General features: G+C 39.5%; 1 protein-coding gene across 1 annotated transcript in view; it reads left to right on the top strand.

The window, feature by feature from the left end:
• Positions 1-1,821: 1,821 nt before the first annotated feature.
• Positions 1,822-20,640, top strand: part of AKAP9 (A-kinase anchoring protein 9) — a gene marked incomplete at both ends in the record, with an annotated part of 122,282 nt that continues 103,463 nt past the window's right edge. Inside the window, one exon of the mRNA XM_082014838.1 lies at positions 1,822-1,869. Coding sequence (XP_081870964.1) covers positions 1,822-1,869 — 48 coding nt within the window. The remainder of the gene's footprint in view (positions 1,870-20,640) is intronic.

The following is a 20,640-nucleotide window of genomic DNA, read 5'->3' as shown; positions in this document are numbered from 1 at the left end:
CATTTGTACAACCTTTGCATAAAGTACTTTCTTTTACTGGCTTGAGAACATGTTTTTAAGAAATGAACTCAAATAAATTTGCATTTCTATAAAAATATTTCCTCTTTAATTCTTAATTTCATTTTCATTTGCTATTTTTCACCATAACACACTTTTCCTCTAGTGAAATAGCAAAGTCTGAGAACTTTAACTGAAACACATGCTTGCTTCAAATATGGAACAAAGTATAATGAACACATTTGTCATTCCCTACCATGGATGGTATTTTCTTTTGACATAAATGGTGTTCCTTTCCTTTATGACTGAAGGTTGAGGACATTGTTCTGTAAATACATGAATGCACATTACATGTACTGATCAACAAATTATTTCAAACTTTTCCATGAAATGTAATGTGTTTTAGGAAGAGTGAAAAATCCTTAAAAAATTCAGATTGTAGGTTTAGTTTACTTTGGCAGTAATATGGGTGTGGAATTCTGCTGTTAGGAATTCCTCTTTCATCTTGTTTCTGGTCAGTAATACTGTGCAAATGTTTTCTTTTGACATTTTTTCTGTTTTGGGAATATCTGGTCTTTGCTGGAAAATTCAAGCAAGGAAAGAATGTATACTAAATGAATTGTGTTCAGAAGATTAGCATGGCTGAGATCTAAGTTAATTCAGAAAGATTTTGGATTTTGCATTTCATAAAGCAGAATGATTCCAAATGCAGAATAAGGAATCTGTTCACATGCAGCTGTTACACACTAACGAAAAAAGGCTTGCCAGGAATGTGTAAGCCTGCGCCATCCATTGCAGCATCACCAACGGAGCAGACTGCAGGCGTAACTGAAAGAAAAAGCACAATATGAACATGTAATATGAATTGCTGTTAGCCTTGCAAGGCACACATTTAGTAGGCAATATTAAGCAATCCCAGAATATTGCTTTTTATCAAATAGAAATTGTATTAGCATTTAATTGCCATGTGCCATATTCCCCACTGTGGTTTCAATAGACCTAATTCAACTCCTCTGGCACGATGAGTGCATATTAAGCAATTTAAACAGGGGGGCTACGCATCCTTTGTTGTCATCCTTACATAGTCTGCGACACACGCTCAGAAAGCCTGTTCGCGTTATTTGCAAGGTTTCGATCCGTGCTGCAGGAAGCTTGCAATTCAGTGAGCCGCACGTAGGAGCAAGGAAACACTTAGAAAGACTGTCAAAATTAGGACTGTAGCCGGAGAGGTTGGATTTGCCAGACAGCTGAAGCCAGCCGAGCTCAGGTATCGCCTGTTCACACCTCTGTATGAAAGCAACAGCAAATTACAGGCGTCTTTCCGCCGCAGTTCCTTTGTGGGAAAAGCAAGCCCCCCGCCCGCCGGGGGTGGGGTGGGGTGTGCCCGCCGGTGCCTCCGTCCTCGCCCTCCGCAGCGGCTTCGCCCGTGCCCGCGGCCAGCTGTCGCTCGGCTCCCGCCGCGGCTGCCTGCTCGCCGCTCGGCCCGGAGGGGTGAAACCCGCTTCCCTGGCGGGACTTGGGGCCGGGGGGGGCGGGGGCGCGGGCGGCCTGAGGCGCTCGGAGCGGCCGGGGCGCGGGGCGGAGGAGGGGCTCGCGGCAGGAGGAGGAGCGCGCGGCCCCAACGTCACTTTCCCCGGCCGCGTGTTTACGTGGAGATGAAGATGGCGGCGCCGGTGGCTCCGCCACGGCAGCTGTTGTCGCTGTGAGGCGGGACGGGACAGGACAGGACAGGACAGGGAGCGTGTGCGCCCCGGCTGAGGGGAGGGGGCGGCGTGCGCCCCGCCTCCCGCCGCTGGTAACGCTCTGCTCTCCCGCACAGACGCCATGGAGGACGAGGAGCGGCTGAAGAAGCTGGAGGCTGGGAAAGCCAAGGTAGGAGGCGGCGGCGGGGAGGCTGAGGGGAGCGCGGTGGGGCCGGGGAGGATAGTCAGCGGGGCCGAGCCGGGAGGGCGGCGGCGGAGCGTGGCAGTGGCAGGGGGCTCGGCTCGGGGCCCCGCCGCGAACAAAGCCGCGGGCGGAGGCGGCGCTTTGCGCTGTCCTCCCTGCGCGCCCCGGCCCGCCCCCCCCCCGCCCCGTCCTCGGGGCGATGCGGGGCCGAGCGGCTTTCCCCGGCCGGGGTAGGGGCGAGAGTGGCCGGTGGACCCGCGCGGCATAGGGCCGGGCGGCGACAGCCCGTGCGGCTCCCGCTGCGAGGCCTGTGGCGCCGGCTGGAGGAAGAGCCGAGGAGGAGAGCTAACCTCCTCACTGCTTCGCACCCGAAGCACTAATTCCGATTGCCTCTTAAGCCTGGGAAACTCCCTCTAAACCTCTAGGAAGTTTCTAAAGCCGACAGCTGTTCCTCAGTGTGGTACTACTACCGCGAGAGAGCCTTGGGAGGCAGCGGATTAAAGATGCCTCCAGCGATGCGGTGAGGTGCGTTATCAGTTATCTGACAATGCCAGGGGGTCCGTGAGTCACCTGTGGGACCTCGCCGTGCGGGCTCGCCGCTGGCAGCCCTCGCCTTCAGCCGTCACCGCCTCACGGGGTTGTCAGGCGGCTCAGACGGAGCCCAGCGGGCTTACCGGCGTGTTAATCGGGGAGCTTACCATTTTACTCCTTAAGCATGGCGCCGTACACGCCGGCTGCGAAGCACTTCGCCTTCTGGGCAACAGACGGGAGTTAAACACGCTCTAGGAGGACCTATTTTACTTCAAAGAAAGCTTTGGTGTGGTCAATGAGATAAGATAATTAATGGCATTCGCCGGAAAATAAGATAAAAGTAGTGTTTTGACATCAGGTATCGCCCGGTTCCTTCCAGCAGTCATTGCTATATGATAAGAGTTTACAAGTTAGTCAGTCATTCATGCTAGAGAGGGGCATGTAACTTGGCAGGGGCTAATAGTACAGGCAATAAGAAGACAAGCTAAAGATGAAATTATGAAACATCATCGTTGTCTCGCTTATGTGGTCTATGGAAAAGAGAATGTAGTTCAGCAGTGAAGTACTGAATAGGTATGTTGCTGTATTTGACAAAAACTTTGTAACTTGATGTGTTTCTGATTTTTTTGAAAGAGCGTTCAAAACATACATTGGGAAAGTCTCTTAGATGGAGCTGTACGTTTATATAGGAAAACCAGTTCTTAAATGCTTAGAGCAAGAATGGTGTTTACACAATATTATGCAGTACAATTAAAAGGCACTGGGACGGATCAGGTACTGGTGGCAGTCACACCCAGGTTGGCTAATTCTTTTGCAGAAAATTAGAAAGTAGTTCGGAAAGAAAATGGTTGAAGTAAATTTGCCAGTATTATAAACCTTAATAAAGAATTTATCAAGAGAATTTGTATTCTTCTGTCCATGTTGGCCTGGGCTTAACACAGAAAATTAATGACAATTACTGAAAAGTGAACCAAAAGCCAGGACTCTAGCAGGAATTCAGTGGCTTCCTCCTCACTTTGAGAAAAGACATGTACACACTTCACTAATTTATTTTGAATGTTATGAGCACTGTCATAACTCTCACCCTTCTCCTAGTCTTTTCTGACTAAAACCTAATGATGATCTTCTAAGTAAGTATCTCCTGAAGACTTTCATATTCTGTGCTTTTAAATGTCCCTTGTGGTTTAAGTCATTACAGCTCTTCAAAGCTGTATGTGATTTATGTGGGAAGGGACTGTAAAAACAATGTTAGTTTTTCAGATTTTACATTGTTGTTCTGTGTACCCGTTACCTCTTGTACATATGAATGATGTAATTAAGTGTGCTGTACTGTGGAGACTAGGTCACAGTCTTCCAGTGACAAGTGTCGGTGATAAAGGCAGAAAAGAAGAAATCGTGTTAGCAGAGAATGGAAGCAGGAGTTGCTCTTGCAACTGCTTTTCTGTTTTTGAAGGATACAAGCACGTTCACAGTAGCATGATCAGTATGTCTCCTAAAATTGCTTGGATCCAGTGAATATTTTCTGCAAACCACAGCAACGAGCATGCAAAAAAGTTTTGAGCCTAACCACTGAGTGTTGTTTAAAAGAAATAGCTGGAAAAATGTATTAAAGTATGTGTTGTTACTGTGCTAAAAGTGCAGGTATTGCTATACTGCAGATACCTTGATTCATCGACCAGAAATTATAAAGATAAATAAGATGTTATGTAAACTGTGGTGTGAATGTAGGTAATTGGGAGGCCATTAAAAGAGTCTAGTATGTGCCATGGAGGTGGCTGGTACACTGCTTACAGTGGAATTATTATTTGAAATTGGGACTTAGATTCTTATTTGGTTTTTATTGCCCGAACAGCAAGTAGCTAACTACTGCCAAATCTCAGTATGAACTTTTTGTAAAGCAATCATTTGGTTGTTTTCTGACCATAATGTTGAGTAGGCAAGCTGTGGATGTTGGTTTTATATTAATTTATCTGCAGTGGCACTTTATCGTGATGTTGTCTTAAGACACTGTTTTCCCACATAAATCTTTTACAGAGAAGTGTATTACAAATGCATTTGCTGCAATGGAAGTTTCGTTTGAGTCCTCCTTTATTATTACTGGAAATGAGAAGCTGCATTATGAATCCTGCCATTATTGAAAGGTGCTAAGTGTACTCAAGCCTGGCAGAATGGGTCTCATTGCGAATGCACAGGCTTTGCCAGTACATCATTTGAAAAATGGAATGTAAAGCTCTTGACAGAGGCTCACCAACATTCATTTGTACCTCCTGACTTTTGGAGACTACACCAAGTCTTTATTATGAAGCAGTTGCACCATATGTTGCTGTTCCATCTATTACAAACCCACAAAGGCAAGGGAGGCACAAAGTTAAACCCAGTAAATTACATACACCTTTTTCCAGACCTGTAGTCATTCATTTTCCTTTGCTACAAGGTAAATGTGCTGGATATTAACCCAGCCTCTCTAAAATGTCTGTCTCCCTTGCCCTTTGAAATGGTCTCTCTATGCCTTTATAGAATTCTCTTCTCCCAAACAAGCAATTTCTTTGTCTTAGATCCTGATCTGATTATGGTGGAGAAAGAAGAGTGTTGTCAGAAAGGCTAGTTGAGGGAAACCGGGTTGACTGTGATGGAAGGTGGAAGGGAGGTGATGTGTGCCAGCAACAGAAATATAGATGCACATTTTTAAGTTGATCAGTGCCCCCGCACACAGTGAATTTAGAAATCTATCAGATATGTTTTGTGCCTTGATTAAGAGGTTGTAGAATATTGTTGATGGCCTGAGATAGTGTAGATATATCAGGTCTTAGAAAAGACTACAGAGGGTGGTGGTTGAAGATCTTGGTGTGGTATTTATGTGCATGCCTACTAGGTGTGTGTGCCTGTGTGCATTGATTTGTTTGTAAATCTCTAACATTAGAGTGGATATTATTTATTGTATTTGTATATTTTAATTTTCTGTATTTATATAGGAGCTTAGTAGCTGGCTTTTCTTATCAGGATGTTGCACTATTTTGATCAGCTTTCAAAACCACACAGAGTAGTTTGCTAGCTTCAGAATAAAAACATCAGGGACTCAGATTCCCATGTGAGAAAATGCCTGAGAGTATTTTGGTAAAGCTTTTGAAATTTAAAGAGTCTTATTAATTTATACACGCACACACACACGAAATGCACAGCCATTCTAACTGGTGAAATTAAGAGATAGCTGTCAACTATCAATAGCAAGTTTTATGGAATGGTCCATTTTACAGTACTGAAATTTTGTTTGCAAACAATTTAAATAAGTGCATTGCTCCTGTTTAAATTTGTGTTGAGGAAAGGGCACACTACCTAGCTGTATGCTTTTTTTGTTGTGGGAGGGTTGGACCAGGGAAAGACACTAATTTACTTCATAAATTCTCTCAGGTTGGTCCAGGATTTTAGGTCTAATGTTAGAAATATGTAATTTAATGTCCTTATTTCCAAAGGTACTATGTATGTTTGTAATACGTTCTTGTTGCAGTGTTCAAAGAAATCATGTAATTGTTGAAGAATCTTAAGAAATTAGGGAACTAGTTTAGTTAAACACCTGAGCACAGAATAAGCAGTGTTACTGCTTTTCATCTATAGCAGAGAATCGCTGAGCAGATGGAACAGTAAAGTTGGTTTGGGAAGCTCTAATGGCACTCAGTGGACAAGTATTACAGGTTGTCTAACTAATTTGACATCTTCACAAATTGAATAGTAAAAATAAATAATTGCATATTTTGTCTTCTGGTCATGCATGTAAATATTTCAGGTGGCTGAAGATGAAAATTATATGTATTATTAAAATAGCATTGTCTAAGAGTCTGAGAATGTTTGCTGTTCGTGTTCTTAACATCTTCATCTTTTTTTCCCCTCAAAAAGAGTTTAATTCCCATCTCTAGCCTCTTTGAACTGAGAAATTTTTGATTTCTTGTGGAAAGCTGTTGATAATTTTTTTTATTTAAGACTCAAGTGAACCATGGAACAGTTAATGTGCCACCATGATTAAAGCTCTAATTGAAAACCCCCAGAAGAATTCAACATATAGATTGTGTTTGTAAAACACAGTCCTCTTACTCCCTGTAATTTACCTGAAGAGGAAAAAAAAGCAGTATTTCAGTGGTTATTAAGAGTTTTTCATCACAGAAGACAAATTAAATACATTTAAAGCTTACATTTCATTAAAAAGCTGGCCTGCTAACACATCTTCCTTTGCTTTCAGGTGTAGACTGTTCATTTTGTTTATCCTCTGTCTGCCTCAAATAACTTGAATAAAAATACTTAGAGTTCTGGAAGCAAGAATTTCACTTTCAGTCTGCATTTTCTTACTATGCTTTTCACTTAAATTAAGAAGCTGTACTCGGCCATATCACAAAGTGCTTATTTCATCATGAAGCCCTAGTCATTGCTGTCACTCCTCATATGGAGGAGAACAGCTTTATGAGCTAAAGGTTCACTGAATGGGAACGATGCCGGGCTATGTCTATATCTGAAGATGCTGTGTGCGTATTAATGAACAAGAGAGGAAGCAACTGGAGCGGAGTCCAGGCTAACTCCTAAGAATTGCCTGGAAAGGTGTGGATGAGCTTTGGCTCAGCAGATGCAAATGAAAACTGCCTAATCTCTTTGTTTATAGCAAAGCAGGAGAGTGCAGTGAAATTGTGAGAAAATGCTATAATGAAGAACTGGGCTTTAAGACAGTTTATTTGAGGGAGCCCATTTTCTTGCACATGAAGATCCTCACAAACCTGTACCTGATTCCTAGGCATTCCTCTTTTGCCTTTCTTAGCTATTTCTTCTCCCAGGTCCTTCTGAACTTGTGTTTTTTGGCTCCTCTTCACCTTTTACAGGCTTCTACTCTCTCCTTTTGCATCTCTGTCAATTCTAAATGCAAATAATAGGAGGTATGTGGAATTGCCTGTGTGTATTTTGATTATGAACCTGAGTAAGCTTAAGAGCTAATTTTTGCCTTGCAGAGCAAATCACAGATACAAGGACTGAGTATTACTTTGGAGAGAAAATGTGTGGTTTTAAAACTCTGAGTAAAAGCAGATAGGGCAGAAATGGAGAAGAGGTGACAGAGAAACAAAAAGTGAGGTGTTTACCTCACTGTGCATGCTTTTATTTTTGTTCAAAACAGTGGATATCTGCATTTTATCATAGAAAAAAGATTTATATACATTTGAGACACAAATAGATTTTATCAATATAATTGATTGCTACTGGGGGGTTACTAAGCTCAGATGAGAGACCGAACGGAAAGGTAATCTGTGAAACTATTTTCAAGACACTATTTCTAATAGCATAAAAATTGGGATGACTGGCTTAAATGCGGAGCTTTTCAATAAAACTTAATTGTTCTCTTGAGGGTAATAAAACTACGCACTCTTTATAGTTTTCTTAGTGTTCTTTTTTTCCTTTAAAAAAAGAAAAAGGAAATTTGATTTTTCCCTTTGTGTTCAAGTTTCTTCTGGAATTTATTGGGTCCTTGTAAAAAAAAAAAAAAAAAAAAGTACTTGAAATCTGGGATTTCAACTCTCATTTCAATTGGCACTACTAGAACTCTTCCTATTTCTAAGTGTGTTCTCCTTTTTTTTTTCTTCTATTTCCTGGTTTTGGTCTCCATTTCCCTCATTCCAGAGATCTATTCTTGGTTTCGTTACAGAGCTTAATTATTTGCTTTAAACATTATTGTCAATATACCCTTCTATTCAAAGGTCTAAATTAGCTGTCTACCTTGCAATAATGATGCAAGGTAGACTGGGCTTAAACTAATACTTGCTTTCTTTTGAGCATGCAGATAAATCTAACTTCAAAATAACTTTTGTTCTGTAGCCCATTTAGAGAAAATTGGTCTTTAATCCAAGATGCCCAGTGAATTTCACAAAAATAGAGAAATAAGGCAACCCAGTATTATTAGTAGCACGATGAAAGTAAGAAATTGCATTGTAAAAACGCAATTTAAAATGTTTTCTTGCTGCTCCATGTGTAAAGAGAAGGAATTACAGAGAAGAAAGCACAAAGTTGCTCTTTGCCTATATTCAAGACTTTCTTCATTTTAGCATTAGCCTCTCCCTCATTTCTATGGTCTGATTTCCAACTACTTATTTTCTCAGTGTGGGTGTTGCAATAGCAAAACAGAGGTGACTGCAACATTTGTTTCCCTCAGTTATAACAGTATCTAGACAAGTTTTTTTGTTTATACTGATTTCGAAATAAGCATGATCACCACCACAAATTCTTTCAAAGGTAGTTTCAGTAAAGTGTATCTGATACTCCAAGGAAAGTAGATTGGACCTTTTGACATACGTAGGTGTTCCCAGAAAACCCTGTATTTTTTTCCACAGGAAATAACCAAACTAGTAGGTGCTTTTACATTTTTTTTTTATTGTACAGAGACACTAACTGCAGAATAATACATGGTTACTGTATCATCTTAGTGTTTGGAATAATGAAAAATCTGATGGAAATGAGGACAAAATAAAAAAGGCTGCTGAAGTAGGTCCAACTGTGTTGTCCTACCTTATATTGCCATATAAGATTATATACTAATAACACAATTGTTGGGAATTTGAATTTAGGGACTGAAAGCTCTGTCTTAAATATCTGCCCCATAGCTAGAGATTTCAATGTATTGCTAGGTATTTGTTTCAAAATAATTTCGTTACTGGTACCAGCTAATATGACACTTTGAATTTACACAGACACATTGATAAATGTACCACAGTTCAATGAAACACATCTGATAATTGCAGTCTTTTGACTGCTGTGCTGAAACATAAAGTAAATAGGTGTTGAAATTTGTGATGATGAGACTGCAGAGTGCTGGCATGCCATATTGTGTTGATGGTTCTGGTGTTCCTGTTTCTGGAAAGAAACCTTAATCTGCATTTTCACATTATTTATTGAGAAACCAACATTTTATATTATAAACTACCTTTTCCTACAACCAGTGGAGAAAAGACAGAAGAATGAATAAAAATGTTAAAATTTCTTAGAATTCTTAGTGTCTTTGAAGTATGGAGTCAGTCTTCCTGCTTCCCCACTCTTCTGAAAAGGAACCTCAACACTAAGCTTAGGAGAGTGGGGGAGTGATCACATCACAGCTGTAACAACCCTAAGTTGTAGCATCATACAAAACAAAGAAGAGGTAGTCTCTTGGACCATGCATCTGAATCTGAAAACCCAAAGAAATTTTAAGACTCTCCACAGTTGGAGATAATAATTTTAAAGTGAATGTATACTATTTTGGTGATACTTCCAGGGGAAAGCACAGCTTTGAAAACTGTACTGCCACGGCAAAATTACAGCATATCTCTAAAACTATGATCCTGAGCTGAAGAGCCAAGAAGATTGGTGGAGTTGAAGAGGTGGAGTAGGGGGGGACTCTGGGACTGAGTATGTTTCTGTGCAAATGCTGATAAAATAGGTGTTACAGAGAATAAGCGGAGTAAATTGCTTAAGAACTTATTCAAATCTGATTTCACTGTCAGGCTGTGATTTAACAGAATTAAATCCCTTAATCTTGGTTTTGCTTTCTGAAGTTTTTATTTATCCTTAAACTCTGACTTCCCTGTGAAGGAACTTCCTGTGTCCAACCATAAAACAAAGGAAAAATACTTAGATATTCCTTAATCCATTTATAGTGTCTAAGCGAAGGTAGCCGATTTAACATTACTACTATACATTGAGAATATGTATTTTCAATTAAAAGGCATATAGGAGAAATATCTTACTATTACAGGTAATGCGCCACAACAATGATAAAAAAACCCTGTCTTTTTATGTTCAGTAATATGTTGTGCTAGCTAGCATAGTTTGCTGTGTTTAAAGAGATAATGGAAATCCTGATACATGCCCCTTTGAGGAGTCTTGTGTTTCCTAGGTTTTCTTCAGTATTTGGAATATATTCCAGGAATTCTATTCCACAGACAAGTCTGGAGTTTTGTGAGCAATATCAGTGTCTTTGTGAGCTCGCTTTTCTCTCATTCAGCAGCATGTAAAAAATAATAGAAGCAGCATGTAAAAAACAATAGAAAAAATAGAAGAATAATAGAATAAAAATAATAGAAGCATGTAAAAAAATAGAAGCATGTAAAATAATAATAGAATAATAGAAACAATATCAAAATAATGCAAGCCTGTCAAGTCTTGCACACTGAGCATGAAATTCATGCAGTTGGTTCTTTCTTTTATGTCTGCTCTGCTCCTCACAGAACTGTCTCTTAGAGCTTTATTCTCAGTCTGTCCGTTCAGCGCCAGACGTGCCACATGGTATGAATTCATGTAAAAGTAATATAAAACAAGGTGGGAAAACTATTAAGTGCAACTGAGTTTGACTTGTTTCAAAGTATTTTACAACTTATTAAAAAATCAAAGCCACAAACTTTTTAAACTGAAAATTTAAAGTTTTGTTTAGTTTCTACACAGAGATGGAGCAAAGAGATGGTCAGAATGCCTATGAATAATCTCCTGAAATTGTACCGAAAATCTCAACATTCGTGAAACAAAACTTTGACAACTGGATGGAAGTCATCACATCACTTGTATTTATTAACAAGGAGTGGCTATTAGCCCCTGCTTAGCTTGAACAGAATTTAAACTGTTGATCTGTATCTGAAAAGCTAATTATCTTGTTGCCAAAGATGTAACCTCTCAAATTCTGTATCAATTGCACGGCACTCATCAACTTGAAAAAAACTGATAATCTTGTGTTGGTTATTAATAAAGTCTTATTTAGACATAGTCTGTTCATCCTAAAGGTGCCTTTTTCTTTCAGACTTCTTAGGTAATGAGAAATTAAATACGAGCAAAACTATTCAGATCTTACTGTGCTTTATTCCATGCCTTTATATATTCTCTCTACTTCTAAAAATTTTTTTTCTCAAGTTTTGATCTTTAAGTAGCTCTGACATAGATACATTTTTATTAAAGAGGACAGAGGGGAAAAAAACCTAGATGGATTCTACATATATACAACTAAAACAGTTTACTACTTAGTAAAGTTTTTGCTATTTTAAGTTCTTTCTTTTTTTCTCTTAGGAGGAAAAAGTTAAATTTACATGAATGAGGGTAATATAAGCAGTACATAGAGACTGAAATTGATAGTTCATGTTTTTTCTAACATTCAAAAATACTCTTTTCAGCTAACTTCTAATAAATTCTTCTTCCTCATTTAGTATATAGACTAAATGTTACAGTGCAGGAGGGAATTAAAATACACATTTTTGTGAAGTATAGGAATCCTGTTGATCAGGAAAAACAGACGGTGGGCTGCAGCCCCTTTCTTGCAGCATCAACACAAACCAGAAATGGCAAATGCTTTTGTGATTTTTTTTAATTTTTGCATTAGCTACATAGAGAAGTCTGGAAAAAGCCTTTTCAGGTACAGAATCTCTCCATGCATTTCATTAGGTGTCTCAGTATCACTGCATCTTTAAAGCCCAGTATTCTAGAAGTGGTAGTCTTCTAAGTTAATTAATCAGGATTTGCAGCTGACTATTTGCAGTGTGTTTTAAAAGAACAAACTATGTGAGCTGGAGTGGAGTATTGATTAGGATCCCACAGGAAGCAGCAATTGCCTGACTACAGTATTCTTTAGACACATCAGGATTTTTCTTGTAGGATTCTAATCAGTATTCACAATTTTCCAGAAACAGCTGATTAACACCAACCCTGGCCCCGTGGAAACTATATTGGTGTTTGATAATACACCAGAACTAAGGCTGCAGTCATCACTGTACTCACTGGGGAGTCTCAAAAGACTGACAAAGATTGCTCATTAAGGGAAACAGACTTGCATTGTCAACATTAAGGTCCTTGAGGATCGGCGCAACTGTTAATGTGAGAATGCCTTTAGGTAACTAGGGCTGATTCAGACAGGACTTCTTGCTGAAAGTCAGTGTGGTAAGATTTTTTGACACTGTTTGACATGGTCTTATAAGCAATCTAAAGACTTGGTCTAGGTACAATCATCAGTTGGTAGTTACAACTGAATAAAAAATTCTTCTAAGCATTATTTTTGTTTTAATGGCGTACTCTAAAAGTAGGTGGTCTTTCAATCTTTCAGGGGCCTGTGTCACTCGGTATTTTTGTTATTACCAGCGTAAAGAATATGTGGTTATCTGTAGACAGTACTAAACTGAAGTGGGTGGCAAACATGGTGAAGAGGCTTAGAATTCAAAATGATCTGGTACAAAAGGACATGGAAGCAGTACTCAAGGCTTTCTCTGCCTCTTTAATTATAAGGACTGTCCTTGGGCTTCCCAGGTCCTTGAGTCTAATGGCAGAATTGGAAGGAGTGAGGCATTACCCACAGTACAGAAGGTCAAACTGGGGACCATGTAAGCAAATTTGATGTACACAAATTTATGGGACTGAATGTGATGTATCCAAGCATCCTGCAGGAGCTGGCTGCTGTCATTACAAGACTATTCTCTTGCTCATCTTTAAAAGGTCATTGTGATTAGTAGATTCCAAATCTCCGAATTTGGGAGCAGGGAAAAAAGCAAACATCAGACCTGTCTTCAAGAAGGGCAAGGAGGATCTGGGGATCTATAGGAAAGTCAGCCTGGCTGTGGTCTGTGGGAAGATTATGGAGCAGATCCTCCTGGAAGCCATGTTCAGACACATGAAGGGCAAGAACATGATTGGGGTTTATCAAGGGCAAATTAATTGCCCTCTGTGACGAGCTGAGTGGCTCAGTGGGTGGGGAGAGAATGGTAGATGTTGTTTACCTTGACTTTAGGAAGGCATTTGATGTGATCTCTTACAGGCTATTTGTAACCAAGCTGGAGCTAGGCTGTTTGGACAGGTGGACTGCAAGGTGGGTGGAAAATTATCTGGACTGCCATGCTCAGAGTACTGATACAAATCCCAGGTGGTGGCCAGTAGTGTTCCTCAGATGTTGAAACTGTGGCCTGGTACTCTTTGATGTTTTTATTAACAACCTGGAGAACAGGAGGGCAGTGTGCCTTCAGCAAGTTTATGGATGATACCAAGTTAGGGAGAGTGGCTGTTGAATGAATTGAAGCATAGGGCTTCTTTTCAGAGAGACCTTGACAGTCTGGAGAAATAGGTGGATGGAAAACTAATGAAACCATAGCAGCATGAAAGAAGATGGTAGAGGAAAGTTCACACACCTTCCCAATGGCAGAAAGGAGGAATTTCTAGTTCCTGCTTCATTACTGGGATGTGACAGTAGCCTGCAGGATCCTCCAGTGATTAAAAAAAGAAAGGTGGTGATGTGTGATCTAACTTGAAGTCAGGAAGGGATCCTGCATTTCACAGTAGTGGTCAGCACTGTTGTTTGGGGGTCCTCCTCCTCTTCCAGGATAGGCAGCTATAAACTGAAGAATAGACAGCTGAGGAACATCATAAAAATTTTGATTTGGATGATCTCTTCGATGACTGTCAAGGAGATTGATAAAAGCAAAAGCATACAGTTTTTGTATGCAGTGTTTTTCTTGCTTCAACATAAGATCATCATTTATATTCCTACAGCACCCTGTTTTGTTTTCTACACACCTTCCAATTTACAGTGAATGAGAAGGTAATTCTACAAATGACACTATCTCAGTACAGTCTGGGTGCTGATTAAGGACAATCCTGTGGGAAAAAAATATAATTATTGTGCCATAATGCATGTGTGCTCCACATCAGGGCAAAATTGATTTCTACCTGTAATCCCATTTTGGAATATTTTTGTTTTTCATGAGTTCTTTAAATTAAGCCAGACTCTGGTCAGCTTGGGTGGGTAATATTCTTGGTTTTCATTTGAAACAAGATAAGAATAAATTGAGGTACAGTATTATATTATCTGGGAGCATGGTATCTGTTATCCCAGGTGATCATAGGCTCATGTCGTCAAATACTGATTATTGAGAAATTAAGGGGAGCTGGAAGCCCAACACAGCTATCTTTTGCTTCTCTCCTGCTCCTCCTCATGTAATTTTTTCATTGCAGCATATATTTTGTGTGTAGGTGTGGGTGTTCCTCTGTATTTATTTGCTGATGTTGTGAACCAGCTTTTAGATTCACTTACTAATATTTAGCAAATACTCTGGTTTAGTCTTTATTTATTCCAACAAGTGTTCAGATTTTAACATTTCATATAAATTCTATTTTAACTCTGCAAAAATAGCTAGATACCAATTTATTATTTTCAAGCAACTGAAATAAGATACTCCTTTTTGTTGGGAGAATCACATTCAAAGACTTGATTTCATGGTGCCAGCTTAGACACAACATAAAGCTAATATATTAAATAAAGCTAATATATTAATAAAGCATATATTCAGTAATGTAGTACTATACAATGTCCTAAGGAGCTAGGCTGGTCTTTGCAACAAAAGCGTTATATAAAAACAGCATTTTTTTGATGTAATGCAGTAAGATGATGAGCAATTAAGATAATTTCTTAATAAAGCTTTGCTGTTTCCATGCTTTCCAAAATAAGTCTGTGTTTTTGGATATTGTCTTCGTCTGCTGGGGGTAGGGAAGAACACCTTTTTGGTTTGGGCTATGATGTCTGTGTAGCTGTATCTATGTGGAGAAAAGGGATTTCAAGTATTTTATTAGGAACCCACTCAAATTAATGTACAGAACGGTATAAAACTGGTGAAAGTAAATTTATTCTGGTGATTTTTCCCCAGTTGAAAACATAAACGTAATAGTGTTCTGCTTATAGTAATTTCATACATGAATGTGCATCTAAACCAGAGTATAAGTCAGTCTGGTAACCCACAAAATCAAATCTAGTGCAAGTAATGTGCATTTAGGTTCCTATCATGATGAAACATGAGAATCATTGCTTTCATTCTTGAAGCTTTATGTTTTCGGTTTTTATAGTTTAACGTTAATGATAAAAGATCAATCCTTATAAAAATGTAAAATGTCAGCCTTAACTTTTAAACACGTAAGACAATTAATAAGCGGAAGAAAGTGTCTGTGTTACAAATATAAACTTGCAGGTTGCCAGTAATTTGATCGACAGGCACTGTGTGGAGATACTGGCAGCTGTTGCTTTTGCATACTTTTGTATTTTTATAGTTGGCTTCTAACTGGCAAGCACAGATGGCCATAGATTATGATTTTTGTATGTTTCTGAGTTAGAGAATAACATTTATATGGTATTTTAAATTGCATTGTCTAAATATCATGTGTTAACTACTCTAAATGGGTTTTGATTTTAATTACTAAGTTGCAGTATGGGATTTTTGGAACCAACTATTTTGATATTTTGTTAATAATATGAAAGGTTTTTGTGCCCAGCTTTTGAATAATTGGAAGATTTGTTCTCAAGTAACTTCTTGTTAAGTAATCAAAGTTATTTTGTGGTAGTACCAACTTTTAAAAGTTTTTCCTGAAAAAAATACTAAAATTTGACACTATCAGGCTTTTCTGTTGCTGCTGATGAAGAATATTCTACCACAAAGTCAGAATTGGTTGTTTTGGTGGTACTTCATAAAGTATTTGGGACTGCTCTAACCCGGAGTTTAAAAGGATTTTAGAGAAGCCCTGTGAATGTCTGTTTGAAGGATCAGGCCTGTTCTGCCCATTCCAGGAAGTTCAGTGTACTATATAACTTTTTTTGTCCTCAGAATCCTAGCAAAAGTGAGGACTAAACTCAGTTTAGTGTGATGTGAATTCATATATTTTTATTGCTTATATTGTTAGCCTGCTGGAAGCTTATAGAGGGGCTAGGAGAACCGAAGGGCAATCAGAATCTGAAGATATTTTATAGAAACTTTTCCATAGTAGTATATTTAGCTAATTTATGTAAAGTCAGTGTCTTGTTTCTCTCTGAGGTTAACTATGCAACGTATTGTGACTTTAGGGGTCCCATAAAATAAAAACAGCTCCTGCTTTGTTGGATGAAACTAGCGCTCTCAGGAATAAATTGCAATTATGTGTGGTTAATAAGAAGAGTGTTAATTGAGGAGAAAGATTACTAAATACTAGACATGAAAATAATTTTTTCTTTTTCCAGAAGGAAACTTTGCTCTTTCCACTAATATTACAGAAATTTAGACTGGAGTTTAGCCTTACTTTGGGCTCAGGGAAAAGATAGACTCACTTTTTTGCTGCCTTGTGGTCTTAGGAATGTTTTTCTAAGGTTTTTTTTTTGGCAGAGGAAGGGCAGCATATGAAGAAAACTACTGAACAAGACAGAGAGTTATTAACTTTTTGGGTGCATGTAGCATTTAATTACATTGCATTTTAGACTATTCCTATTCTAGAAGACATTTCTTTTGACTTGAATATTTTTTTAGGACCTAAATACTGTGGAATAAACATGCTTAATGCTTAACTTCATTGCTGTATTGCAGTTGTTTTCTGATAATAAATTGTTAGCCCAGAAGAACTCCAAGGGATTAATTGAGTCTCCAGCTGTTGATTTAGCTATATATAGTTAAATAGTTAATATAACTATATGCTTGTTAAAGAACAGGTGCTAAACCAGTTGCTTTAAGAAGAAATAAAGTGAAGTAACTACCTAAGCAACGCTTAGATTGTTAGTAATATTTTAGTGATACAGAAGGCAATATACTTACTGACACGTGTCTGATGACTCTGCTGCTTTCCAAAAGTTGAAGTTCTCAATAGATTAACGATTTAATGCTTATCACTAAGTTGCTACTATATCATAAAACAAGTTTTCTTTTGAAGCCCAGCTGAAGCTGGTTATCTATGAATGTCCATTACTTCTTTATTTCTCTTTCTTGTTGTGTACGGTATTCACCTATATGCTTTGTTTGGTTGTGAACAATTCATGAACCATGGTTCTCTAGGCAAGAATGAGTAAAACTGATCCTTGTTGCAATGCACTTGACTGCACTGGGTGTATAGAAATCAACTGCAGTAAATGTAAAGCCTAAGATTATAATTTTCTTGAATCAAATACAATATTAAAAGAAAAAGGAGATATAAAATTGGAAACTAGTACATAATTTTAATGCTTAAGTAGCAAGGGGACTATTTCTCATTTCCCTTCTGATCAGGAGGGCTGTATCTGCCTTTTACTTCCAGAAGGTAACTTGTTTCAAAAGGATGATTTCATCAAGAGCTGAGTGAGGAAAAAAAGTACTTAAAATCTTAACCAAATTTGTAATTGTACAACCTTACAAAAATGTCAGTGCTGAAGCTTACTGAAGAGTTAATTTTATGAAATGGTGTACTAATTATGGCTTTCAGTCTAATGATTTTTCTGCCAAGTGTATTTTGTAGACATTGCTTTAATCAGTCCCTGTGGCTTTGAGATGTGGTACTTTTTGCAAGTCCCAGGCCTTTGTTTGTTTTACCTTTATCTTCATGTGGTTGAATTTATTGAACACAAGCTTTGTCTTGCTTGCTGTGTATCCCCAAAGCCAGCAGGAGATACATGTCAATCTCATTTCCATTCAGTTGGTTTCATGTGTAGCCGACCTAGTTTAGACTACTACATGCCCCCAGTGGCTTAGTTTCATTATTCTTAAGTTCTAATGCAGTGTCTTGACAATTTAGAATCTTGACAACTTTTCATTAAGATGAGAGGTATCATCTTGTTATACATCTATAACCATGGTAAGAAAGGCTGTGTCACCTTTTGGAGCTCAAAAATTTTATTTATTCTTTTGTCTCTCATAGCCTCTACCATTTACTGTTCAGGTGCTAACTGTTACTAAGATATAATAATTTTATATCTTGATTTAAATCACCGAAGATCAAATTGTCTGTTCACTTCCTAGAGTCTGTCTTTTGGTTGTGTCAGCAAAACATATCACATCCTGTGTTTTCATTCAGTAGGAAAGTGATACTGAAATTGTGCAGAAACCAACTAGTGTTTTCAGAGTATTTAAATTAGGATTAATTTTCAGGAATGAATTAATATACAATTAATATACAAACCCATCTGCTGGGTGCAAATTTTCAGGATGCTTTCATGAGATGTGACGAACAGCGTGGCAAAACAGTGAAGTTTTATAGCTCAAAAAGTTGGTGAAGAAAATCATATGACTCTTTAACAGTTTAGCAAAGTAGTAGTAAAATTCTTTTTTCTTTTTTCCCCTCTGTGTTGGGTTTGTGTGGCAAGGTTTTGGTAGCAGGGGGAGGCTACAGGGTTGGCTTCTGCAAGAAATTTCTAGAAGCTTCCCCTGTGTCCGATAGAGCTGGTGCCAGCCAGCTCCAAGGCAGACCTGCCGCTGGCCAAAGCTGAGCCCATCAGCAATGGTGGTAGCACCTCTGGGATAACATAGTTAAGAAGCGGACATTTGCCTCAGGAGAGAGGAGTGAGAATATGTGAAAACAGCTCTGCAGACACCCAGGTCAGTGAAGAAGGAGGGGCAGGAGGTGCTCCAGCACCCACCAGAGCAGAGATTCCCCTGCAGCCTATGGTGAAGCCCATGATGAGGCAGGCTGTCCCGCTGCAGCCCATGGACCTCCATGGTGGAGCGGATCTCTACCTGCAGCCCGGGGAGGATCCCACGCCAGAGCAGGTGGATGCCTGAAGGAAGCTGTGACTCCGTGGGAAGCCCACACTGGAGCAGGCTCCTGGCAGGACCTGTGGCCCCATGAAGAAAGGAGCCCAGGCTGGAGCAGGTTTGCTGGCAGCACTTGTGACCCCATGGGGGACCCAGGCTGGAGCAGCCTGTTCCTGAAGGAGCTCACCCCCTGGAAGGGACCCAGGCTGGAGCAGTTCGCGAAGAACTGCAGCCCGTGGGCAGGACTCACATTGGAAAAGTTTGTGGAAGACTGTGTCCCGTGGGAGGGACTCCATGCTGGAGCGGGGGAGGAGTGTGAGGAGTCTTCCCCTTGAGGAGGGGAGAAAGGAGAAAGGAGTGGCAGAAATAACATGGGATGAACAGACCGCAACCTCCATTCCCCATCCCCCTGTGCTGCTCAGGGGGGAGGTGGTAGAGAAATCGGGAGCAAAGTTTTGCCTGGGAAGAAGGGAGGTGTGTGGGGGGATGTGTTTTAAGATTTTGTTTTATTTCTCATTAGTCTACTCTGATTTTGATTGGCAATAAATTAAACTAATTTCCACAAGTCGAGTCTGTTTTGCTCATAACAATAACTACTGAATGATCTCCCCCGTCCTTATCTCGACCCACAAGCTTCTCATTATATTTTCTCTCCTCTGTCCAGTTGAGCAAGGGGAGTGATAGAGTGGCTTTGGTGGGCACCTGGCATTTAGCCAACGTCAACCCACCACACCCTCATTCTTTTATAAGGACAAAATACAACTGAAACATTTGTGTTGTCTTTGTTAAGATTTATTTGACCAAATTTTAGCTCTGGCCTGAAATTTCCTGGCTTTGGCAAGCTGGATGATTTTAGAAAGGTTAAGGGAGGAGAGGGAGAAACATTTTTCCTTGCTAGGGGCTGAAAGATAAACACATTCATTAATCCATTTGTTAACATTGTGATAATTCCTCCTCCTTTCTCACCTCCCCTCTAAAAATTGTGTCAAAAAATTGTAGGACATTGAAGACTGTGCCATTGTGGTTTTTTTCAGCCTAACTGAAGAAGGCTTCAGGGTCCAGTTTTTAATTAAAGTTGGTGTTACACATAAACCTAGTGGAACAGGAGGACATTTCCGTCAGTGCATAATTCTTTTGCTTTCCCATTATTACTGAGCCTTTGAAACTCTGGGCAAAAGCAAAGGATAGATTGTGCCTTTTGAGACAGCACCCAACTGGTGATCTCCCTTACTTACCACAGAGTAAAAGAGGCTCTGTTTTAGGTCAGCTCCCTTGGCCTTGATGTGACAAAGACTTCCTGATGTTTCAGGCTTCAAGCATGGATGATCTGTGCTTTTTTACAGAGCAGCATGAAACAAGCGCTCTGTTGCCCCCTCATTTTTGTCACTGACAGCTTGGCCCAATCCACTTATTTCCTCTGGGGGAAATACGGTACCAATGTGGGTCAGATGCTTTTTCACCGTCTATATCAGCAGAGGCAGTTATACAGCATTCAGTTTGAGAAGAATAAAGTTAAAAAGTAGATAGGAGCAATATATAAATCATGTATGTAGAAGCAGGTTAGTTAAGAGACCAATCAGGCAATTTTTTTAGTGGTTAGTTTGAGGCATTGCTTTTTCTCATGCAATCCAGCCTTGAAATGCATTTGGTGTACTTGCGTCTGTCACTGTAACCTGACTTGAGAGTATTTTCATATGCTTAACTTCCATCCCTTATCCAGAAAATAACCCAGCTGTAATGAACTTACGTGTTCCTA

This window comes from Phaethon aethereus, assembly GCF_964289735.1.
Source record: "Phaethon aethereus genome assembly, chromosome: 2".
In the NCBI taxonomy this organism is placed as follows: Eukaryota; Metazoa; Chordata; class Aves; order Phaethontiformes; family Phaethontidae; genus Phaethon; species Phaethon aethereus.
This window is presented reverse-complemented; position numbering and strand designations above follow the sequence as displayed.